This window comes from Callithrix jacchus, chromosome 9, assembly GCF_049354715.1.
Source record: "Callithrix jacchus isolate 240 chromosome 9, calJac240_pri, whole genome shotgun sequence".
NCBI classification, from domain to species: domain Eukaryota; kingdom Metazoa; phylum Chordata; class Mammalia; order Primates; family Cebidae; genus Callithrix; species Callithrix jacchus.
In genome coordinates this window covers 33,371,022-33,397,012 of record NC_133510.1, presented here as the reverse complement: position 1 = coordinate 33,397,012, position 25,991 = coordinate 33,371,022, and the positions used below count along the sequence as shown (strand labels likewise).

The following is a 25,991-nucleotide window of genomic DNA, read 5'->3' as shown; positions in this document are numbered from 1 at the left end:
AAAAAAAAAAAAAAAAAAAAATAGCAGGGCATGGTGGCACATGCTTATAGTCCCAGCTCCTTGGGAGGCTGAGGCAAGAGAATTGCTTGAATCCAGGAGGAGGAGATTGCAGTGAGCCGAGATCAAGCCACTACATTACAACCTGGGCGACAGTGCGAGACTCTGCCTCAAAAGAAAGAAAAAAAGTGGGAGAAAAAAGGGGCTTCGATAAAATTCAACAATCCTTCATGCTGAAAACTCTCAATAAACTAGATATGGATGGAATGTATCTCAAAATAATAACAGCTATTTTTTACAAATCGGCAGCTAACGTCATACTGAATGGGCAAAAGCTAGAAGCATTCCCTTTAAAAACTGATTTTATTTGTAGGTTTGTTAGTTGAAGCTGGCTGACAATCTTGTATTATGACCTTAAGTAACAATCTTGCTGGCCGGGTGCGGTGGGAGGCCAGCAACGCCGGGCGCGGTGGGTGCTATAATCCCAGCACTTTGGGAGGCCAAGCCAGGCGGATCACGAGGTCAAGAGATGGAGACCCTCATGGTCAACAAGGTGAAATCCCGTCTCTAATAAAAATACAAAAAAATTAGCTGGGCATGGTGGTGTAGCTGTAGTCCCAGCTACTCGGGAGGCTGAGGCAGGAGAATTGCTTGAACCCAGGAGGCGGAGGTTACGGTGAGCCGAGATAGTGCCATTGCGCTCCAGAGTGGGTAACAACAGCGAAACTCCGTCTCAAAAAAAAAAAAAAAAAAAGAATCTTGCTATGGTATTGGATATAAAGTAATGTTTCTTCCCTCAGTTCCCATCCTTCATATTATTTACCATGAATGCTGAATATCTATGGAAGAAAGTGCTTAATTTACTAAACGAATGCAAGCAGAAGCAGTCTTCTTGAAATAATTTGGAGGTGTTATTTCACAAAAAGAAATGTGGAATGATAGACCCATAAATTAAAAGATAGAAGTTCAAGAGAGAGGCTGGGCGCGGTGGCTCATGCCTGCAATCCTAGCACTTTGGGAGGCCGAGGTGGGTGGATCACCTGAGGTCAGGAGTTCAAGACCAGCCTAGCCTTCATGGTGAAACCCCATCTTTAAAAAAAAAAGGAAATTCATGAGAGAAAAGTCTCAATATTTTTCCTTCAATTAATGACACCATATGTGAAGCTAAGTGATTTCTATAATTTGCAGATTTGGTCTCAGCTAAGAGCTAACACTGTTCATACCAACACTAAGTAGGACTACACCCCTACAGGGAAATTATGAAATTTCATATATTTTAACTCTTTCATTACTGCCAACATTCAGCACATAGAGTTTTTTCAATCTTAATGGTTTCTCTCATTTCGGTGTGTTTGTTGTGGGGGTTATTAAATCAGTCACATCAGAGCCTAGCATATTGAATATAATTTTGTAATTTTTTTTTGAGGTGGAGTCTTGCTCTATCACCAAGCTGGAGTGCAATGGGGCAATCTCAGCTCACTGCGAACTCCACCTCCCAGATTCAAGTGATTCTTGTGCCTCAGCCTCCTGAGTAGTAGCTAGGGTTACAGGCACCTGCCACCATGCCTGGCTAATTTTTGTATGTTTAGTAGAGATGAGGTTTCACCATTTTGAGCAGACTAATCTTGAACTCCAGATCTCAAGGGATCCACCTGTCTCAGCTTCCCAAAGAGCTGGGATTATAAGTGTGAGCCACTGCACCCAGCCTGCAATTTTTTTTTTGAGACTGGGTCTTGCTCTGTTGCCCAGGCTGGAGTGCAATGGCACTTAATGACTGACTGCATCGTGAAGTTCCTAGGCTCAAATGATCCACCTACCTCAGTCTCAAAGTAGCTGGGACTACAGCTGCACACCACCACATCTGGCTAATTTTTAAAATTTTTTGTAGAGATAGGGTCTCACTATGTTTCCCAGGCTGGTCTTGAACTCTTGGGCTCAAGTGATCATCCTACCTTGGCCTCCCTCAGTACTAGGATTGCAGACATGAACCACTGCACCTGGCTGACCTTTGCTATTATGTTAAAATTATAAAAATGATATTTGCCTAGGAATGTCTGAATTTGGTCTTGAGCCTGTCACTCCTCTCTGTGACAGTGTTGAGGGAGCTATATGCACGATGGGGGCAAATCAAGACAAAGTCATATTTTATTGTTAGCTGTATCTTGGACTCCAAATCCTAATGCAAAACTCCAGAGAGCGGAACCAGAAGAAGTGTAGAATTCTACTTCCTTAGGCTGGAGGCTACAAACACCAATACCCAAAGCAAGTCAAATGGCACATGTAGTCTCTCCTTCCTGCCTTGTCACCTCATTCACCCTCAAGTTTTGAAATTTGTCATTCCAGTGGTAGGAAAAGGACACCTGCCAGATCTAGAGGACAAGGGACAAATACGAGCAAAAAGTTGTTCACTGAGCTTGTAGTTATCTATTCCAGACCTTCCTGTGTCAGGGCAAGACACTGAGTTTGTGTGAAAACAAACGAACAAACAAAAAGAGAACAGAGAGGCCGGGCGCGGTGGCTCAAGCCTGTAATACCAGCACTTTGGGAGGCCGAGGCAGGTGGATCACGAGGTCAACAGATCAAGACCATCCTGGTCAACATGGTGAAACCCCGTCTCTACTAAAAATTACAAAAAAATTAGCTGGGCACAGCGGCGCGTGCCTGTAATCCTAGCTACTCAGGAGGCTGAGGCAGGAGAATTGCCTGAACCCAGGGGGCGGAGGTTGCAGTGAGCCGAGATCGCGCCATTGCACTCCAGCCTGGGTAACAAGAGCGAAACTCCGCCTCAAAAAAAAAAAAAAAAAGAAAACAGAGAAAGAGAAGGTGGTTTAGGTTTCTACCAAGTCCTAAGTGTTCCTTCCATATCCACATGGGTGCAGAATTAAAAGAAGGGAGAGAGTTTCAAATTCGGTTTTGAAAATACAGCACTAGCTCTTATTGCCACTCCAGTCTTCTTAGGGCATTTGATAAATGGCCACACACCAAGCTGCTAGCTGCAGATCACACAATGTTCATTAGCCAAATCAAATGAAACCAGAAAACTGCTCCTTGCAGACTGAGTCAAAGGACAAAGGAGCAGAACAAAGAGTACTACCTTTGCCCATGGGCAACACCTATTTTCCAGGATTGTGAAGCTGATTGGCAATAATGTATGTAATGTATGTGGCACATAGTAGGCTCTCAAGTTGTAGTTATTTTTCTTTGTTTTGCTATCATTAAGAAAGAAAGTTCTACATGCTAGATACAGAAATGTAGAAAATTAAGTGAAAAGTGAAATTTATGTAGTGCTTGATATAAATAACTCTAACTCCCAGAACTGTAGCAAAAAGTGATTGACTACTTAAAACTTATTATTTTTCTTTTAGATGGAGTCTTGCACTGTCACTAGGGCTGGAGTGCAGTGGTGCGATCTCATCTCACTGCAACCTCTGCCTTCTGGGTTCAAGCAATTCTCTGCCTCAGCCTCCCAAGTAGCTGAGGTTATATGTACTAGCCACTATGTCCAGCTAATTTTTCATATTTTTATTTTTATTTTTATTTTTTGAGACGGAGTTTTGCTCTTGTTACCCAGGCTGGAGTGCAATGGCACGATCTCGGCTCACCGCAACCTCTGCCCCCTGGGTTCAGGCAATTCTCCTGCCTCAGCCTCCTGAGTAGCTGGGATTACAGGCACGCGCCACCATGCCCAGATAATTTTTTTGTATTTTTAGTAGAGATGGGGTTTCACCATGTTGACCAGGATGGTCTCGATCTGTTGACCTCGTGATCCACCTGCCTCGGCCTCCCAAAGTGCTGGGATTACAGGTGTGAGCCAATGAGCCTGGCCAGAACTTAAAAAATATTTTTTTTTAAATTTTTTATTTGATTATAGGTTTTGGGGTACATGAGCAGAGCATGCGAGACAGTTGCGTAGGTACACACATGCTTTGCTTTTCTTCTCCCCTTCACCCACATTTGGCATTTCTCCCCAGGCTATCCCTCCCTACCTCCCCCTCCCACTGGCCCTCCCCTTTTCCCCCCAATAGACCCCAGTGTTTAGTACTCCCCTTTCTGTGTCCATGTGTTCTCATTTTTCATCACCCACCTATGAGTGAGAATATGCGGTGTTTCATTTTCTGTTCTTGTGTCAGTTTGCTGAGGATGATGTTCTCCAGATTCATCCATGTCCCTACAAATGACACGAACTCATCATTTCTGATTGCTGCATAATATTCCATGGTGTATATGTGCCACATTTTTCCAATCCAGTCTATTATGAATGGGCATTTGGGTTGATTCCAGGTCTTTGCTATTGTAAACAGTGCTGCAATGAACATTCGTGTACATGTGTCCTTATAGTAGAACGATTTATAGTCTTTTGGATATATACCCAGTAATGGGATTGCTGGGTCAAATGGAATTTCTATTTCTAAGGCCTTGAGGAATCGCCACACTGTCTTCCACAATGGTTGAACTAATTTACACTCCCACCAACAGTGTAAAAGTGTTCCTTTTTCTCCACATCCTCTCCAGCATCTGTTGTCTCCAGATTTTTTAATGATCGCCATTCTAACTGGCGTGAGATGGTATCTCAATGTGGTTTTGATTTGCATCTCTCTGATGACCAGTGACGATGAGCATTTTTTCATATGATTGTTGGCCTCATATATGTCTTCTTTCGTAAAGTATCTGTTCATATCCTTTGCCCACTTTTGAATGGGCTTGTTTGTTTTTTTCCTGTAAATCTGCTTGAGTTGTTTGTAAATTCTGGATATCAGCCCTTTGTCAGATGGGTAGACTGCGAAAATTTTTTCCCATTCTGTTGGTTGCCGATCCACTCTAGTGACTGTTTCTTTTGCCGTGCAGAAGCTGTGGAGTTTCATTAGGTCCCATTTGTCTATTTTAGCTTTTGTTGCCAATGCTTTTGGTGTTTTGTTCATGAAGTCCTTGCCTACTCCTATGTCCTGGATAGTTTTGCCTAGATTTTCTTCTAGGGTTTTTATGGTGCCAGGTCTTATGTTTAAGTCTTTAATCCATCTGGAGTTAATTTTAGTGTAAGGTGTCAGGAAGGGGTCCAGTTTCTGCTTTCTGCACATGGCTAGCCAGTTTTCCCAACACCATTTGTTAAACATGGAATCCTTGCCCCATTGCTTGTTTTTGTCAGGTTTATCAAAGATTGTATAGTTGTATGTATGTTGTGTTGCCTCCGGTGCCTCTGTTTTGTTCCATTGGTCTATATCTCTGTTTTGGTACCAGTACCATGCTGTTTTGATTACTGTAGCCTTGTAGTATAGTTTGAAATCCGGTAGTGTGATGCCCCCCGCTGTGTTCTTTTTGCTTAGAATTGACTTGGCTATGCGGGCTCTCTTTTGGTTCCATATGAAGTTCATGGTGGTTTTTTCCAGTTCTGTGAAGAAAGTCAATGGTAGCTTGATGGGGATAGCGTTGATTCTGTAAATTACTTTGGGCAGTATAGCCATTTTCACGATATTAATTCTTCCTAACAATGAACATGGAATGTTTCTCCATCTGTTTGTGTCCTCTCTGATTTCGTTGAGCAGTGGTTTGTAGTTCTCCTTGAAGAGGTCCCTTACGTTCCTTGTGAGTTGTATTCCAAGGTATTTTATTCTTTTTGTAGCAATTGCGAATGGCAGTTCGCTCTTGATTTGGCTTTCTTTAAGTCTGTTATTGGTGTAGACGAATGCTTGTGATTTTTGCACATTGATTTTATATCCTGAGACTTTGCTGAAGTTGTTTATCAGTTTCAGGAGTTTTTGGGCTGAGGCAATGGGGTCTTCTAGGTATACTATCATGTCGTCTGCAAATAGAGACAATTTGGCTTCCACCTTTCCTATTTGAATACCCTTTATTTCTTTTTCTTGCCTGATTGCTCTGGCTAGAACTTCCAATACTATATTGAATAGGAGTGGTGAGAGAGGGCATCCTTGTCTAGTACCAGATTTCAAAGGGAATGCTTCCAGTTTTTGCCCATTCAGTATGATATTGGCTGTTGGTTTGTCATAAATAGCTTTTATTACTTTGAGATACGTTCCATCGATACCGAGTTTATTGAGGGTTTTTAGCATAAAGGGCTGTTGAATTTTGTCAAATGCCTTCTCTGCGTCAATTGAGATAATCATGTGGTTTTTGTTTTTGGTTCTGTTTATGTGGTGAATTACGTTGATAGACTTGTGTATGTTGAACCAGCCTTGCATCCCCGGGATGAATCCTACTTGATCATGATGAATAAGTTTTTTGATTTGCTGTTGCAATCGGCTTGCCAATATTTTATTGAAGATTTTTGCATCTATGTTCATCATGGATATTGGCCTGAAGTTTTCTTTTCTCGTTGGGTCTCTGCTGGGTTTTGGTATCAGGATGATGTTGGTCTCATAAAATGATTTGGGAAGGATTCCCTCTTTTTGGATTGTTTGAAATAGTTTTAGAAGGAATGGTACCAGCTCCTCCTTGTGTGTCTGGTAGAATTCGGCTGTGAACCCGTCTGGACCTGGGCTTTTTTTGTGTGGTAGGCTCTTAATTGCTGCCTCGACTTCAGACCTTGTTATTGGTCTATTCATAGTTTCAGCTTCCTTCTGGTTTAGGCTTGGGAGGACACAGGAGTCCAGGAATTTATCCATTTCTTCCAGGTTTACTAGTTTACGCGCATATAGTTGTTTGTAATATTCTCTGATGATGGTTTGAATTTCTGTGGAATCTGTGGTGATTTCCCCTTTATCATTTTTTATTGCATCTATTTGGTTGTTCTCTCTCTTTTTTTTAATCAATCTGGCTAGTGGTCTGTCTATTTTGTTGATCTTTTCAAAAAACCAGCTCTTGGATTTATTGATTTTTTGAAGGGTTTTTCGTGTCTCAATCTCCTTCAGCTCAGCTCTGATCTTAGTAATTTCTTGTCTTCTGCTGGGTTTTGAGTTTTTTTGATCTTGCTCCTCTAGCTCTTTCAATTTTGACGATAGAGTGTCAATTTTGGATCTCTCCATTCTCCTTATATGGGCACTTATTGCTATATACTTTCCTCTAGAGACTGCTTTAAATGTGTCCCAGAGGTTCTGGCACGTTGTGTCTTCGTTCTCATTGGTTTCGAAGAACTTCTTTATTTCTGCCTTCATTTCGTTGTTTACCCAGTCAACATTCAAGAGCCAGTTGTTCAGTTTCCATGAAGCTGTGCGGTTCTGGGTCGGTTTCTGAATTCTGAGTTCTAACTTGATTGCACTATGGTCTGAGAGGCTGTTTGTTATGATTTCAGTTGTTTTGCATTTGTTGAGCAGTGCTTTACTTCCAATTATGTGGTCAATTTTAGAGTAGGTGTGATGTGGTGCTGAGAAGAATGTGTATTCTGTGGATTTGGGGTGGAGAGTTCTGTAAATGTCCACCAGGTTTGCTTGCTCCAGGTCTGAGTTCAAGCCCTGGATATCCTTGTTGATTTTCTGTCTGGTTGATCTGTCTAGTATTGACAGTGGCGTGTTAAAGTCTCCCACTATTATTGTGTGGGAGTCTAAGTCCTTTTGTAAGTCATTAAGAACTTGCCTTATGTATCTGGGTGCTCCTGTGTTGGGTCCATATATGTTTAGGATCGTTAGCTCTTCTTGTTGTATCGATCCTTTTACCATTATGTAATGGCCTTCTTTGTCTCTTTTGATCTTTGTTGCTTTAAAGTCTATTTTATCAGAGATGAGAATTGCAACTCCTGCTTTTTTTTGCTTTCCATTAGCTTGGTAAATCTTCCTCCATCCCTTTATTTTGAGCCTTTGTGTATCCTTGCATGTGAGATGGGTTTCCTGGATACAGCACACTGATGGGTTTTGGATTTTTATCCAATTTGCCAGTCTGTGTCTTTTGATTGGTGCATTTAGTCCATTTACATTTAGGGTTAATATTGTTATGTGTGAATTTGATACTGCCATTTTGATGCTAAGTGGCTGTTTTGCCTGTTAGTTGTTGTAGATTCTTCATTGTGTTGAAGCTCTTTAGCATTCAGTGTGATTTTGGAATGGCTGGTACTGATTGATCCTTTCTATGTGTAGTGCCTCTTTTAGGAGCTCTTGTAAAGCAGGCCTGGTGGTGACAAAATCTCTGAGTACTTGCTTGTTCACAAAGGATTTTATTCTTCCTTCACTTCTGAAGCTCAGTTTGGCTGGATATGAAATTCTGGGTTGAAAGTTCTTTTCTTTAAGAATGTTGAATATTGGCCCCCACTCTCTTCTGGCTTGTAGTGTTTCTGCCGAGAGATCTGCTGTGAGTCTGATGGGCTTCCCTTTGTGGGTGACCCGACCTTTCTCTCTGGCTGCCCTTAGTATTCTCTCCTTTATTTCAACCCTGTTGAATCTGACGATTATGTGCCTTGGGGTTGCTCTTCTTGCGGAATATCTTTGTGGTGTTCTCTGTATTTCCTGCAATTGAGTGTTGGCTTGTCTTGCTAGGTGGGGGAAATTTTCCTGCATGATGTCCTGAAGAGTATTTTCCAGCTTGGATTCATTCTCTTCGTCCCCTTCTGGTACACCTATCAAACGTAGGTTAGGTCTTTTCACATAGTCCCACATTTCTTGGAGACTTTGTTCATTCCTTTTTGCACTTTTTTCTCTGATCTTGGTTTCTCGTTTTATTTCATTGAGTTGGTCTTCGACTTCAGATATTCTTTCTTCTGCTTGGTCAATTCGGCTATTGAAACTTGTGTTTGCTTTGCGAAGTTCTCGTATTGTGTTTTTCAGCTCCTTTAATTCATTCATATTCCTCTCTAAGGTATCCATTCTTGTTATCATTTCCTCGAATCTTTTTTCAAATCTTTTTTCAAGGTTCTTAGTTTCTTTGCATTGATTTAATACATGATCTTTTAGCTCACAGAAGTTTCTCATTATCCATCTTCTGAAGTCTAATTCCGTCATTTCGTCACAGTCATTCTCCGTCCAGCTTTGCTCCCTTGCTGGTGAGGAGTTTTGGTCCTTTCTAGGAGGCGAGGTGTTCTGGTTTTGGGTGTTTTCCTCCTTTTTGCACTGGTTTCTTCCCATCTTTGTGGATTTGTCCGCTGGTCGTCTGCGTAGTTGCTGACTTTTCGTTTGGGTCTCTGAGTGGACACCCAGAATGTTGATGATGAAGTATTTCTGTTGCTTGGTTTTCCTTCTACCAGTCTAGCCCCTTCGCTGTACGACTGCTGAGGTCCGCTCCAGACCCTGCTTGTCTGGGGTGCACCTCTAGCAGCTGTGGCACAGCGAGGGATGCTACCAGTTTCTTTTTCTGCTCTCTTTGTCCCAGGATGTTGCCTGCCTAATGTCAGTCTTTTGGATATAGAGGGGTCAGGGAGCTGCTTGAGGAGACAGTTTGTACTTTATAGGGGTTTAATTGCTGAGCTGTGCACTCTGTTGTTCATTCTGGGCTGTTAGGCTGCTATGTTTGATTCTGCTGCAACAGAGCTCATTAAAAACCCCCCTTTTTTTTTTCTCAAATGCTCTGTGTTGAGGGGTTTGGGCTTTATTTTTGGATGTCCGATCAGGTGTCCTGCCCAGCTAGAAGGCAGACTAGCCACTGTTTGGCTGCCGAGGCTCCGCCCTGCTGTTGTGTGATTCGCGCTGTTCCTGCAGGCTCTGCTGTGGTCTCCGCCACGCCCTGCGGCGGAGTCTCTTCGTTGTAGCGTGTTGCCTCAGCAACGGCAGGCTGCGTCAGCAGTGGGCGTGTATCTCAGTAGGGACGGGTTGCCTCGGCAACGGCTGGCTGCGTCAGCAATGGGCGTGTATCTCAGTTGGGGCGGGTTGCCTTGGCAACGGCTGGCTGCGTCAGCAGTGGGCGTGTATCTCAGTTGGGGCGGGTTGCCTCGGCAACAGCTGGCTGCGTCAGCAGTGGGCGTGTATCTCAGTTGGGGCGGGTTGCCTCGGTAGTGGTGGACGCCCCTCCCCTCAGAGCCTCTCGGACCGTCTGCTCGGGATAGTTTGAAATCGCGGTTTTGTTCGTCCCACTGGGTATCCCTATCCCTGCAATCCCCTGGGCTGGCCTATTGTCCAAGTTTCGTTCAGTCTCAAGTCCAGCCCTCTCAAGTCTCAGGTTGCCGGTTCAACAGGGCACCCGGACAAGCGCGCCCTGTGGGGATTGCTGGGTAGGGCCAGCCGCCGCCGCCCCGGCTGCCGGCTTCGCCAGGCAGACCTACTGCCTGGCGTCCCGTGTCTTTTTTATACTTGGGAGTTTCCCCGTTCTGTGGGCAACAAAGATCAGTCTGGAAATGCCGCTCTGACTCACCGTTTGCGGATTCAAAGAGAAGAGCTCCAATCCTGGGTTGTTCTCACAGCGCCATCTTGAGTCCTCAAATTTTTTTCTTTTTTTATAAAGATGGGGTTTCACCATGATGGCCAGGCTGGTCTTGAACTCCTAACCTCAGGTGATCCACCCACCTCGGCCTCCCAAAGTGCTAGGATTACAGGCATGAGCCACTGCGCCCGGCTAGAACTTAAAATTTTTAAAGTGATTTTAAACTGTTTTCTCTGAAATTGGCGGCTACAGGTGGTCAAATACAGTACTTGGGTATAGATTTAAGAAACTTAAAATGAATACAGAGTTTGACAGTTATGTTCCATGTAGAATTAAGTCATATTTAGAATTTGACTGGGATGTTAGCCAAAGAAATTTGCTAAAGTTTTATGAGATAAAATTATAGCATGAATCATCATCTCTCCAGCCTGTTCAAGTAAAGATTTTTTTTCAAAGGATATTTTAAAGACCAACATAGTTCATAATTTGATGTATATGTGTTTCTGCAATTTGAGTCTTTAATTTTAAGCAGTATGTTGGCGACAGCAAACCTCATCGAAAGCACATTTTTTAGTTTGTTAGATGAAATTAAGTGAAGGCATGCAAAATTATATATATTTTTTTCTATTTAAAATGAGACAGGCCAGGCATGGTGGCTCATGCCTGTAATTGCAGCACTTTAGGAGGCCGAGGCTGGAGGATTGCTCGAAGCCAAGAGTTCAAGACCAGCTCTGACAACATAGCAATACCTCCTTTTGTTCTCTACAAAAATAAAAATACAAAATCAACAGGACATGGTGACACATGACTGTAGTCCCAGCTATTTGAGAGGCTGAGGCAAAAGGATTGCTTGAGCCCAGGAGTTTCAGGCTGTAGTGAGCTAGGACTGCACTCCAGCATGGGTAACAAAGCAAGATTCTGACTCAAAATAAATAAATAAATTAATTAAATGAAATATAAGGAGGCAGAGGTAATGGCTTGACATTTGCCAGGCTAGGTTATCATCTAGACAATATAGAACATAAAAATACAGGTAGTTTGATGAAAATTCAAATACAGGTAACTTGGCCAAACTGCCTGTATTTTTATGTTCTATATAAATGTGGTTATGAAAGAAAACACAGACAGATTATGAGTAAAGATTTTTAAAATGAATTATTATATTTTTGACTGTATAAGACAGGTATAGACTATTGGGAAAACTTATACTGAGATCATCATCTAATACTGCAGGCATAAGACATCTAAGTCCAACTTCAGAATTCCTGATGCTTGTGTTGAAGATGATAATACAGGTTTTAAAAGATTAGTGCAGTAAGATTGTATTAGGGTTACTAGGTATTTTTTCATTTATACTGGAATTTTTGGCTGGCTACACTTTCACAATAAGTCAATTTAAACTTTAATCTTTAATGTTATCATAACCTCTGAGTAATAGCATCTGGCATTGTACCAAAGTTAATTGTAGTTCCCTTAACAGTTGTTTTCTAAAGAAAATTACTGGCCGGGTGCGGTGGCTCACGCCTATAATCCCAGCACTTTGGGAGGCCCAGGCAGGTGGATCACGAGGTCAAGAGATCGAGACCATCCTGGTCAACAAGGTGAAACCCCGTCTCTCTCCTAAAAATACAAAAATTAGCTGGGCATGGTGGTGCTCGCCTGTAGTCCCAGCTACTCGGGAGGCTGAGGCAGGAGAATTGCTTGAACCCAGGAGGCGGAGGTTGCGGTGAGCCGAGATCGCGCCATTGCATTCCAGTTTGGGTAACAACAGTGAAACTCCGTCTCAAAAAAAAAAGAAAAGTATTAGAAAAAGAGACTAGTACGATAAAGCCCAATCTAACTCGTATAGTTTAAATATGATGAGATACTTAGACTTATTCTACATAAACTTAAGCAACATCTAGTACTGCAGCCATAAAACGTGTAGGTGACTTATTCTCTGTGATTTTGTTTCCTCATTTGTAAAATGGACATGCGTCATTCAATTATAGCAAAGATTAAAGTAGAAAACACATTTAAAGTGCTTAGACTAATTCTTGGCAGATTATAAGTATTCGATGTAAGATATATGTTGTAAGTAGCAATAATAGTATATGAGAAATAATGGCTTAATATATAGTTATATGAAAGTAAACAAAGGTCATATTGTTTTTATAATTTGTCCACCTAAAATTTGAAGAAACTGTGTTATATTTCCTAATCAACAAAACAAAATTTCTGAAAAATACCCAATGCATCATTAATATTTAGTGAATACTAAGTAATATAAAATTAATGCTCATTAAGCATAGAAAACAAAAAATAATAAACTTAAGATTTTATACATTATAAGTACTGCTTATCATTTTATCTCAATGATTTATTACTTTATTTAAACAATAAGTCAATGTTTTTCTGAAAAACAAATATTAAAATATTACAATGTTAGGCTAAAAGAGGCATTAATCTTCTTCCCCAACACCAGGATTTCCATTTACTTTTATATTTGATAAGGCAAATAATTTCAATAAAACTATAGCAGTATAGTAGACATAATTATTTTTCCAGATTTGCATAAGTTATTAATCCTTTTTAAAAAAATTTTAAGAGACATAGTCTCATTCTTTGGTTTGAGCTAGAGTGCAGTGGTGTGATCATAGCTCATTGTAATCTCAAACTCCTATGCTCAAAAGATCCTCCTGCCTCAGCCTCCAGAGTAGCTGGAACTACAAGCACTCACCACCACATCTGGCTAATGTTTTTATTTTTTGTAGAGATGGGGTCTCACTGTATTGCCCAGGCTGGTCTTGAACACTTGTCCTCAAGTAATCCTCCTGCCTTGGCCTCCCAAAGTGCTGGAATTTTGGGCATGAGTCACAGTTCTCAGTGACTCATTATTTACTCTGCAGGATAACTTCATAAATTTTGGTCTTAAAACATGGGCTTTTGTCCATGCTACATACATTGTTTTATCTCATTAATTTCAACTGTAATAATATGTATTCAGCTGCATTTCTTACTCTCTCTTTAGAGTCTAAAATGAATTTTTTTCATGTCCAGAGAGAGAAGAATAAAAGATTGGTAGCTTGCTGGGTGCAGTGGTTTATGCCTGTAATCCCAGCACTTTGAGGGACCAAGGCAGGAGGATTGCTTTAGCCCAGGAGACTGAGACTAGCCTGAGCAACATAGCAAGGCCCCATGTCTAGAAAAAATGAAAACATTAGCTGGATGTGGTGGCATGCACGTTATCCCAGCTACCTGGGAGGCTGCGGTGGGAGGATCACTTGAGCCTGGGAGGTTGAGGCTGCAGTGAGCTATGAATGTGCAGCCTGGGTGACAAAGCAAAACCCTGTCTCCAAAAAAAAGGCGGGGAGTGGGGGGCACAAAAGGGATAGAAAAATGGAGTTTCCAAAACTTCTCGGGATTAACAAGAAAAAAAAAAAACAAGGTGGGAAAATGATGACATAAACAGAGTAGAAAGAAAAGCACTGAGTACAACCCAGTACTGATCCTATCTGCTCTCATGTCTGACTACAAACCTTGGAATTGTCTGCTGGGGCAACAGTTATCTGAAGATGAAATGGATTAGATACAAAAAATTATTCATTTGCATGGCTTCATGTAATAGTGTTGGCTGTCTGCTGGGAGCTCAGCTAGAACTTTCCACACATGTTTCTTGCCTTTTATAGCAAGATGGCTTGGTTCCCAAAGGGAGCATCTTGCGTGCTGGAATTACCAGAACAAGCATTTCAAAAAGCTCAGGTAAAAGTCATAAAACTTTTTATGATGTTGTCTTGGAAATCACAGAATATCATTTCTAATGCATTCTATTGGTCAAGCAAATCACCAAAGTCAGCCCATATTCAATGAGCAGTTGGACTCCATCTCTCAACTGGAAGAGTGACAAAGAGTTTGCAGCTATCCTTAATCAACTGCGAATATGAAAAAAACACCCTCTAGAAATGAAAATCATTATAATTGAAATTAGGTACTCAGTGCATGAGTTTCACAGAATTTTTGACAAAGTTAAGGAATTATTAGTGATCTGAGATACAGAACTGAAAGAGAATATCTTTCAGCTGAGCTCCCAGAATATAACTTCCCAAAGATTTAAAAAGAAAAAAATTTTGGCTGGGTGCAGTAGCTCACACCTGTAATCTCAGCACACTGGCAAGCAGATCACTTGAGGTCAGGAATTTGAGACCAGCCTGGCCAACCTGGTGACATTCCGGTCTCTACCAAAAAATACAAACAATAAACCAGGCATGGTGGCGGGTGCCTGTAGTCTCAGCTACTAGGGAGGCTGAGGCAGGAGAATTGCTTGAACCAGGAAGGCAAAGGTTGCAGTGAGCAGAGATCATGCCATTGCATTCCACCTGGGCAACAGAGTCAGACTCTGTCTCAAAAAAAAAAAAAAAATTAAAAAGGCAATGAAAACCAGAAAAGAATGCAGTAAGTTTTTTTCAAGGAGCTAAATAATAATGATAATTTTTATGACCAGAGAAAATATTCTTCAGGAATATTTTACACAAACCAAAATTAACATAGTCTATAACCAGCAGCCCCAAATTAAAGAAAAAGCTAAATGGTATTCTGTAGGCAAAAAGGAAAATGATCCTAGAAAGAAGTTCCCAGGCGCAAGAGGGAATGAAGAGCACAAAAGTGGTAAATGTATGAGTAGATCTAAATAAACATGGGCTATATAAAACAATCATAACAATTTCTTTTCTCCTTTATTGATCTTACAAAAAACAATATGCAGAAATGGAAATCCATGATAACATTAGCATGTAAACAAGGGATCTTTGGGAGGCTGAGACGGGTGGATCACCTGAGGTCAGGAGTTGGGAGACAAGCCTGGCCAACATGGCAAAACCCTATCTCTACCAAAAATATAAAAATTGGCTGGGCATGGTGGCAGGAGCCTGTAATCCCAGCTACTTGGGAGGCTGAGGCAGGAGAATTGCTTGAACCTGGGAGGTGGAGGTCGTAGTGAGCCAAGATTGCACCACTGCACTCCAGCCTAGGCGACAGAGAAAGACTCTGTTTCATTAAAAAAAAAAAAAAGGGAGGGGGTAAATAAAGTACTAATAACCATTAGAATTTGGGATGTCATGAATGTATTTTCAAGTTCAGATATAAGCCCTTATACTTACTGTAAATTGATTTTCAACAAAGGTGCTAACATGATTCAATAAGAGAAAGGATGGTTGTTTTTCTGTTTGTTTGTCTGAGACAGAGTCTCACTCTATAGCCCAGGCTGGAGTGCATTGGCACCATCTTGGTTTACTGCAACCTCTGCCTCCCGGGTTCAAGAGATGCTTCTGCTTCAGACTCTCAAGTAGCTGGGACTACAGGCACCTGCCACCACACCCAGCTAAGTTTTGTATTTTTAGTAGAGTCAGGGGTTTCACCATTTTGGCCGAGCTGGTCTTGAACTCCTGGCCTCAGGTAATCCTCCTGCCTCTGCCTCCCAAAGTGCTAGGATTACAGGAGTGAGTCACCATGCCTGGCAGAATAGGATAGTTTTTAATCAGGAAATGATGCTGAAACAATTGGATACCCACATGCAAGACAATGAATTTAGATCCTTGCCTCATACTATATACAAAAAATAAACTCAGAATGGCCAGGCACAGTGACTTAAGCCTGTAATTGCAGCACTTTGAGGCCAAGGTGGGAAGATCGCCTGAGGTCAGGAGTTCATGACCAGCCTGGTCAACAAGGTGAAACGTGGCAACTAAAAACACAAAAAAATTAGCTGAGCCTGGTGGCGCCCACCTGCAGTCACAACTGAGGTGGGAGAACGACTTGAGCCTGGGAGGCAGAGATTACAGTGAGCCGAGATTGTGCCACTGCACTCCAGCTTAGGTAACAGAGTGAGATTCTGCCTCAAAATAAATAAACAAACTCAAAATGGATCATAAACATAAACGTAAGAGCTAGAACTATGAAAATTCTGCAAGAAAACATAGAAGAAAAATTTTATGGTCTTGGGTTAAGGCAAAACATCAAAAGCACAATAAGAGAAAAATATTAATAAACTGAACTTCAAAATAAAAAACTTTTGTCCTTCAAAAAACACAGTAGGCCAGGCGCGGTGGCTCATGCCTGTAATCCTAGCACTTTGGGAGGCCGAGGTGGGTGGATCACCTGAGGTCAGGAGTTCAAGACCAGCCTGGCCATCATGGTGAAACCTCATCTTTGGTTTTTTTTTTTTTTTTTGAGTCGGAGTTTCGCTCTTGTTACCCAGGCTGGAGTGCAAAGGCGCGATCTCGGTTCACCGCAACCTCCGCCTCCTGGGTTCAGGCAATTCTCCTGCCTCAGCCTCCCGAGTAGCTGGGATTACAGGCATGCACCACTAGGCCCAGCTAATTTTTTGTATTTTTTTTTTAGTAGAGACGGGGTTTCACCATGTTGACCAGGATGGTCTTGATCTCTTGACCTCGTGATCCTCCCGCCTCGGCCTCCCAAAGTGCTGGAATTACAGGCTTGAGCCACTGTGCCCAGCCATCTTAGGTTTTTAAAAAATATATATAAATTAAAAAAAAAAAAAACACAGTAAAGGAAGTGAAAAAACAAGCCATAAATCTGGAGAAATATTTGCAAATCGTATACCTAAGAAGGGATTCATGACCAGAATATATAAAGAACTCTTACACCTCAGTGATAAGAAGACAAGTAATGGGCAAAAGATCTGAATTTAGTTGAGCGGTCAAGACACACATAAAAAGATGTTCAATATATTTAGTTAAGTGCAAATTAAAACCACAATGAAGTAATACTTCATACCCACAAAAATCAGTATAATTAAAAAAACAGACAATAACAATTATTGATGAAGTGGAGAAACTGAAATCCTTATACATTGCTAGGAGTGTAAATTGGTGTGGCCACTTTAGAAAAAGTTTGGCAGTTTCTTAAAATATCAAGCATAGATAGATTTATCTATTTTATCTATGTTTTGATATCAAACATAGATTTATCTTTGACCCAGCAGACTTACTTCTACATATTTACTCCAAAAATAAAAATGTATGTCCACCCACAGTCTTGTACATAAATGATCATAAAAACATTATTCATAGTGGCTGAAAAAGTGGAAGCTATCCAAATATGATGTTTTCACAACTCTGTAAAATCACTAAGAAATTGTTCAATTGTATAGTTAAAATTAGTGTATTTTATGATATGTATATTTTACCTCAATAAAGCTGTTAATATCTGGCATGGTGGCTCATGCCCATAATCCCAGCACTTTGGGAGTCTGAGGTAGAAGGATCCCTTGACTCCAGGAGTTCGACAGAAGCCTGGGCAACACAGGGAGACCTCCACTCTGCAAAAGATTTTAAATAATTAGCCAGGTTTGCTGGCACAGGCCTGTAGTCCCAGCCACTTGGGAGGACAGCTTGAGCCTGGGAGTTCCCAGCTACAGTGAACCAAGATTGTACCAGTGCACTCCAACCTGGGCAACAGAGCAAGACCCTGTCTCAAAACAAACAAAATCAATGAGGCTGTTGAAATTTTTTAAGTAAAATAATATATTCTGTAATCTAGAGGATAACATCTAAAACAGAAGCAAAGTAATGCATATTTTCCAGACTAAAGAGGAAAGGAAATAAAATTACAAAAATAGTTTTTATTTTATATTTATTTATTATTACTATTTTGAGACAGGGTCTGGCTCTGTCACCCAGGCTGGAGTGCTGTGGCTGACCTCTGCTCACTGCAACCACCACCTCCCAGGTTTAAGCGATCTTCCCACCTCAGCTTCCCGAGTTGCTGTTAACTGCAGTTATGCACCACCACAACCTGCTAATTTTTGTATTTTTTGTAGAGATGAGGTTTCATCACGTTCCCCAGGCTGGTCCTGAATTCGTGAGCTCAGGCAATCTGCCTGCCTCCACCTCTCAAAGTGCTGGAATTACAGGCGTGAGCCACGAAGTCTAGCCTAAAAAAATAAGTTTTTTTTAAGGCCGGGCGCGGTGGCTCACGCCTATAATCCCAGCACTTTGGGACGCCAAGGCGGGTGGATCACGAGGTCAAGAGATTGAGACCATCCTGGTCAACAAGGTGAAACCCCGTCTCTAAAAATACAAAAATTAGCTGGGCATGGTGGTGCACGCCTGTAGTCCCAGCTACTCTGGAGGCTGAGGCAGGAGAATTGCTTGAACCCAGGAGGCGGAGGTTGCGATGAGCCGAGATCATGCCATTACACTCCAGCCTGGGTAACAGCGAAACTCCATCTCAAAAAAAAAAATGTTTTTAAAAAACGCATCTGGGCACAGTGGCTCATGCCTGTAATCCCAACACTTTGGGAGGCCGAGGTGGGCAGATCACGAGGTCAGAAGTTAGAGGCCATCCTGGCGAACACGGTGAAACCTCGTCTCTACTAAAAACAAAAAAATTATCCAGGCGTTGTGGCACATGCCTGTAATCCCAGCTACTTGGGAGGATGAGGCAGGAGAGTCGCTTGAACCTGAGAGGCGGAGGTTGCAGTGAGTCAAGATGGCACCATTGCAGTCCAACCTGGGCGACAGAGCGACGCTTGGTCTCCGGAAAAAAAAGGCAAGAAAGGGGACAAAAAGGAACATAAAACAAGTAGGACAAATAGAAAGCACATAGATTTAAGATCAAATATGTTAGTAATAATGTTAAAGTGTAAGTGGACTGTGTGTCATTTATCTATGGCCTCTCAGGTTCAAATTCACCCTGTTTTCTGCTCTGTGCAAATGGTTCTGGGCCTTTTGTTTTCTCTTGCCAGATGGCACACAAACTATCAATAGAGGGCGCTCGAGAGACCTTGCAAAAAGAAAAGAGCTTTACTTCCTGTTATCCCTGCACTACATCCTGAGGCTCTTGCAGCATGTACTCCTTCCTAGCATCCAGCTTCTCCTGCACACATGACCACTCCAGAGTCAAGTACTTGCCCCTTCTCCGGCACCAGGTTCCTGCGGTGCACCGTGGCGGGCTGCTTCCTCTTCCTCCTGTGCCTTTGATGCAGAATGCCTCATGTCAGATACCTCTGGTGAACAGCTTTCCCTTTCCTGGGCACCCTGGCGTGAGGAATTCCGGTAAGTTCCAGAGGGTAGATTTCTAGAAAGTTTCAGTTACCTGGCATCAGAGAGACTTCTTTGCCGTCTGGTGACCCATGGCCATGATCTGCTTGCCCTAGGGTGGCAGGGGTGTGAGCTATACTTTTTCTTGGACGTTCTACTTCGGAGTCTGAGGTAGTAGCTGTTCCCTTTTTTTTTTTTGACAGATTCTCGTTTTGTTGCCCAGGCCGGAGTGCAGTGGCCTGTGTTGGCCTGTCTGGTCTTAAACTCCTGATCTCAAGTGATCTGCCCGCCTCGGCCTTCCAAAGTGCTGGGATTACAGCAGGGTGCCGTGGCTGTTCTTTTAACCACTATATTTATTAAAATTCTCTCTGCTTCTTACTAATCAATCACTGTTACCCTAATTTCATTTAGTATCATTAAATAATATTTAATATTATTATTTTCAGACAGGGTCAGTTATGTCACCCATTTTATTTAATACTTTATATTATATTTCCTCTTCAAATTACCATTGTGGTCTCTGGCTTTTGATTGGACCTAGACTGATACATGCACTAAAATGTTCTATTTAAAGACAGAAAATTTCAGACCCAATTAAAAAAAAATACCCAAATATATTTTGCGTTCAAAAGGCATAACTGAAACATAATAATACAGAAGGATTGAAAGTAAAAATATGGAAAAATATGTATTACAAAATGGCTGACCAAAAGAAGCTGTTCTAGCTGTTAAGCACAAGTAATTACCATTATAAAGAGGAGCACTTTATAATGATAAAAAGGTTCGATTGGCCCGGTGCAGTCTTTCACGCCTATAATCCCAGCACTTTTGGGAGGCCAAGGCGGGTGGATCACGAGGTCAAGAGATCGAGACCATCCTGGTCAGCAAGGTGAAACCCCGTCTCCACTAAAAATACAAAAAAATTAGCTGAGCATGGTGATGCACGCTTGTAGTTTCAGCTGCTCGGGAGGCTGAACCCAGGAGGCGGAGGTTGCAGTGAGCCGAGATCGTGCACTTTAGCCTGGGTAACAACATCGAAACTCCTCCGTCTCAAAAAAAAAAAAAAGGATCGGCCAGGCGCGGTGGCTCGCACTTGTAATCCCAGCACTTTGGGAGGCCAAGGCGGGTGGATCACAAGATCCACCTGGAGTTCAAGACTAGCCTGGCCAACATGGTGAAACCCCACATCTACTAAAAAAATACAAAAGTCAGCCTGGCATTGTGGTGGGCACCTGTAATCCCAGCTACAGGAAGACTGAGGCAGAGAACTGCTTGAACCCAGGGGGTGGAGGTTGCAGTGAGATGAGATCGCGCCACTGCACTCCAGCCTGGGCGACAGAGAGAGACTCCGTCTCAAAACAAAAGAAAAAAAAAGTTCAATTTACAGGAAGGTATAAAAAAATTCTGAATTTCTACTAGTAACATGGCCTTAACAAACAAAATATAAAGCAAATATAGACAGAACCATAAGAATAAATAGATAAATTCTTAATCCTGGTCGGGCATGGTGGCTCATGCCTGTAATCCCATCACTTTTAGAGGTACATTCAGGTGGACTACCTGAGTTCAGGAGTTTGAGACCAGCCTGGCCAACATGGTGAAACCCCATCTCTACTAAAAATACAAACATTAGCCAGGTGTGGTGGCAGGTGCCTGTAATCGCAGCTACTTGGGAGGCTGAGGCAGGAGAATTGCTTCAACTTGGTAGGTGGAGGTTGCAGTGAGCCAAGGTCGCACCACTGCCCTTCAGCCTGGGCAACAAGAGCAAAACTCCGTATCAAATAAATGAATAAATAAAATCCTTAATCCTAATGGAAGATCTTAATACTCTTCTCATTAATTGATTTAAAAAAAGAAAAGAAAATCAGTTCCTAGATTCAAAAAATATAATTTAAAAACTTGCTTTTATTACTTGCTTTAATTGCTTTCAGAATTCACATTTTTTTCTTTTTCTTTCTTCTTTTTTTTTTTTTTGATATGAAGTCTCACTCTGTCATGCAGGCTGGAGGGCAGTGGCATGATGTGGGCTCACTGCAGTCTGTGTCTCCCAGGTTCAAGCGATTCTCCTGCCTCAGCCTCCCAAGTAGCTATGATTACAGGTGCAAGCCACCGGCTAATTTTTGTATTTTTCGTAGAGATGAGGTTTCACCATGTTGGCCAGGCTGGTCTTGAACTTCTGACCTCAAATGATCGACCCTCCTCAGCCTCCCAAATAGCTGGGATTACAGGCATGTGCCACCACAGCTGGCTAATTTTATAATTTTAGTAGAGACGAGGTTTCTCCATGTTGGTCAGACTGGTCTTGAACTCCTGATCCCCAGGTGATCTTCCCGCCTCCACCTTCCAAAGTGCTGGGATTAAAGGCATGAGCCACCATGGTGACATTTTTTTCAAAGATAAAAAGATCTCAATTTGCTTCAAGTGATTTTTAAAAAAAGATAAAAAGATCATTTATAGAAGTTGACTATTTGTTGTGCAGTAGAGCCTAAACACATTTCAAAGGATTGAAATGATATATAGTACATTTCTGACCAAAGTTAACCTAATATAGCAATATATTTTTTATACAAGAGAATAGAAAATATTCATATGTTTGGAAATTTGAAATACATTACCAAGTAACTCATAGATCAAAGAAGAAATCACAGTGGAAATTAGATAACATTTTGAACTGAATGATAATAAAAATACAGCCTATTAAAAGGTTGTGTGATGCAGCTAAAGAGTAGTTAAAAGCTAATTTATAAGCTTAACGTGTGTATTAGGAAACAGGAAATGGATCTACTCATTCATTTCAGGAGGTTAAGGAAAAATACGACAAAATAAACCTCAAAATGTCAGAGTAGGAAAAAATGAAGATAAGAGTAGAAATTAACAAAATAAAAAAACTCATAGAGTTGAGAAGATCAACACAGCTAAAATTAAATTGATAAACCTCTGGTGAAACAGATAAATAAAAATGAAGAGAAGACACAAATAACCATTTGTTCTAAGCTATTAAAAAAGTTACTAAGAGGCAATTATGAACAATTTTATACTAACAATCTTGTAGTTTAAGGCTAGATTGGGCAATATGATGAGATCCCATCTCTACAAAAGAGACAAAAATTAGCTGGGTATAGTGGCATGTGCCTGTAGTCCTAGCCATTAGGATGGCTGAGGCAGGAGGATCACTTGAATTTGGGAGGTCAAGGCTGCCATGAGCCATGTTCGTGCCCCTGCACTGTAGCAAGACTCTGTCTCAAAAAAAAAACGAGAGAGAGAGAGAGAAAAGGAAACTAGATAATCAAAATAATCTTATAGCCATTAAACAAATTGAGCCTGTAATTAATTGCCACAAAAAGCTTGAAGTCAAGATAGCTTTACTGTATACTTTCCTGAAACATTTAAGAAAAATAATGCCAATTAAAAAAATCTCTGTCAGAGGATATAAGACCAATATAATGAACTTGACGCCAAAACTCAGTAAGAATATAATAAGAAATGAAAAGGACAAGACTATTATGAAACTAAAAGCCTTTCAAAAAGTAAGTGAATAAAAATTTTTTGTTTTTGAGTTGGAGTTTCCCTCTTGTTGCCCAGGCTGGAGTGCAGTGGTGCAATCTCGGCTCACTGCAACCTCCGCCTCCTGGATTCAAGTGATTCTCCTGCCTCAGCGTCCTGAGTCACTAGGACTACAGTGGCCTGCCACCACACCCAGCTAATTTTTGTTATTTTCAGTAGAGATGGGGTTTTGCCATGTTGGCCAGGCTGGTCTCCAACTCCTGACCTCAGGTGATCCACCTGCCTAAACAAAATATTCACAAACCAAACACAGCAAGATAGAAATAAGGTAATACATTATATTAGTCTGCTCTGACTGCCATAGGAAAATACCAGAGAGACTCTGTGGCTTAAAAAACAGAAATTTATTTCTCACAGTTCTATAGACTGCAGAGTTCACGAGAACGGTCCCAGCAGGGTTTGGCTTTTGTAAGAGCCTTCTTCCTGGTTTGCAGATGGAGGCTTTATCCTCACATGGCCTTTTCTCTGAGAGCAAGCATGCGGGAAGAGAGAGTACAAGAGAGAGCTCTGTGGTGTCTCTTCCTATAAGGACTCTAATATTATGGGATTATCCCCATCCATCTTTAGAACCTCACTGAACCTTAACTACTTCCTGAGAGGCCCCATTTCCAGATATAACTGCCTTGAAGATTAGAGTTTCTACATATATTAATAATGCTAATATTAACAAACTACAGGTGTGTGCCACCATGCCTAATTTTTATTTTTATTTTTTAGTAGAGACGGTCTGTTCCCCAGGCTGACTTTGAACCTAATAATAAATTTTGCAGGTACATAAACATTCAGTCCATAACATTACATCATAACCAAGTGGGATTTATTCAAGGAATGCAGTGTAATTAACACATTATCAGAATAAAAGAAAAACTATAGGATCCTTTCAATAAATGCACAAAAATAGCATATGATGCTATTCAATGTCGGTTAGTTGATAAAAAACATTTCTTAGAAAACTAGGAATAGAAGGGAAATGGCTTTTCTTTTCTTTTCTGTTTTTTTGGAGATAGGGTCTGTCACCAGGCTGGAGTGCAGTGGTGCGATCATAGCTCACTACAGCCTTGAACTTCTGGGCTCAAGGGATCCTCCTGCCTCAGCCTCCTGAGTAGCTGGAACTACAGGCATGTGTCACCATGCCTGATTACTTTATTATTTTTCAGTAGAGACAGGGTCTTGGTATGCTCCCCAGGCTGACCTCTATCGAACTTCTGGGTTCAAGCTATCACCCTGCCTCGGCTTCCTAAAGGAGATTAAAGGTGTGAGCCACCATGTCCAGCCCAGGAACCTTTTTAATCTACCAAAAATGGACAGTAAGCATCATACTTAATGGTGAAATGGTGAAAGCTTTCCTTTTGCTCTCAGGAATAAGACAAAGTTACCTATTGCTACTTCTGTTTAGTATTGTGGTGGCTCTAGTAAGAGGAGTGAAACAAGAGACACACACACGAAAGCTGTCATGGTTCCAGACAGAATTCTATAACAAAATACCATAGACTGGGTGGCTTAGGCAACAAACATTTACTTCTCACAGTTTTGGGGGCTGGAAGTGTGAGATGAGGGTGCCAGCGTGGTCAGGGCCCTCCTCCTGGTTCACAGACAGCGGCCCTCTTGCTATATCCTTACATGGTGGAGAGATAGAGCAAGCGCAGGTTCCTTCATCTTTTTTTTTTTTTTTGAGACTGTGTCTCACTCTGTCACCAGGCACCAAGCTGGAGTTCAGTGGCGGGATCTCGGCTCACCGCAACCTCCGCCTCCTGGGTTCAAGCAATTCTCCTGCCTCAGCCTCCCATGTAGCTGGGATTACAGGTGCGTGCCACCATGCCCAGCTAATTTTTGTATTTTTTTAGTAGAGATGGGGTTTCACCCTGTTGGCCAGGATGGTCTTGATCTCTTGACCTCAGGATCTGCCCGCCTTGACCTCCCAAAGTGCTGGGATTTCAGGCGTGAGCCACTGTCCTTCATCTTTTAAGGGTACAAATGTCGTCATGGGGGCTTCATCCTCATAACCTCATCTAAACCTAAGCACCTTCAAATACCATCGAGTTGGGGATTGGGGCTTCAACAAATGAATTTTGGGGTGGGGAACACAAATATTCAGTGCATAGCAAAAACTATAAGGAAAAGTTAAAGTGTGCTAGTCATTAAGCTATTGTCTTTTACCTTGAGACCTGTTTTGGGATGTTGGTTCTGGGACTCTGCAAACCACATTTCTTTGTCAGTTACATTTCTGTGAGGGTCTGTCTGCAAGAGGCCTTGAGTCATATGGACATTCTGTGTATATGTCTCTCTCTCTCTGTCTGTCTGTCTCTCTCTTTGTGTGTGTGTGTGTATGTGTATTTCTGAGTCATCTTACAGTCATCTGGTAAGTAGTTTTCACACATAGAAAGCCCTAATTTAGAAGTAATGTTTATTTTCGGTTTTATTAGAGAAGAGAATAAGAAATAAAAAACATTTTTAAAAGATCCTTGTTACTTCTTTTTAAAATATATGGCCAGACACAGTGGCTCATGCCTGTAATCCCAACACATTGGGAGGCAAATGTGGGCAGATCACCTGAGGTCAGGAGTTCAAGACCAGCCTGGCCGACATGGTAAAATTAAAAATACAAAAAGTTAGCCAGGCGTGGTGGCAGGTGCCTGTAATCCCAGCTACTCTGGAGGTGAGGCATGAGAATCGCTTGAACCTGGGAGGCAGAGGTTGCAGTGAGCTGAGATTGCACCATTGCACTCCATCCTGGGCAACAAGAGTGAAACTCCGTCTCAAAAAGTAAATAGGCTGGGTACGGTGGCTAACACCTGTAATCCTGGCACTTTGGGAGGCCAAGGCGGGTGGATCACCTGAGGTCAAGAGTTTAAGACCAATTTGGCCAACATAGCGAGATCCCATCTCTACTAAAAATACAAAAATTATCCAGGTGTGGTGGATCATGCCTGTTCTCCTAGCTGAGGCACTCGGGAGGCTGAGGCACAAGAATCGCTTGATCCTGGGAGGCAGAGACTGCAGTGAGCCAAGGTCATGCTACTGCACTCCAGCCTGGGCAACAGAGTGAGACTCTGTATCAAAATAATAATACTAAATACATAAATAAATTAAAATAAAATAAAGTATACATATAAAGGTGGGTGCAGTGGCTCACGCTTGTAAACCCGACACTTTGGGAAACGA

General features: G+C 41.8%; 1 protein-coding gene and 1 pseudogene across 1 annotated transcript in view; one reads left to right on the top strand and one right to left on the bottom strand.

The window, feature by feature from the left end:
- LOC100385122 (protein SET-like) overlaps window positions 1-19,220 on the bottom strand; it is a 58,945-nt pseudogene extending 39,725 nt beyond the window's left edge.
- Window positions 19,047-25,991, top strand: part of PPHLN1 (periphilin 1) — a 164,777-nt gene continuing 157,832 nt past the window's right edge. Inside the window, exon 1 of the mRNA XM_078338871.1 lies at window positions 19,047-19,280. Coding sequence (XP_078194997.1) covers window positions 19,219-19,280 — 62 coding nt within the window. The 5' untranslated portion in view covers window positions 19,047-19,218. The remainder of the gene's footprint in view (window positions 19,281-25,991) is intronic.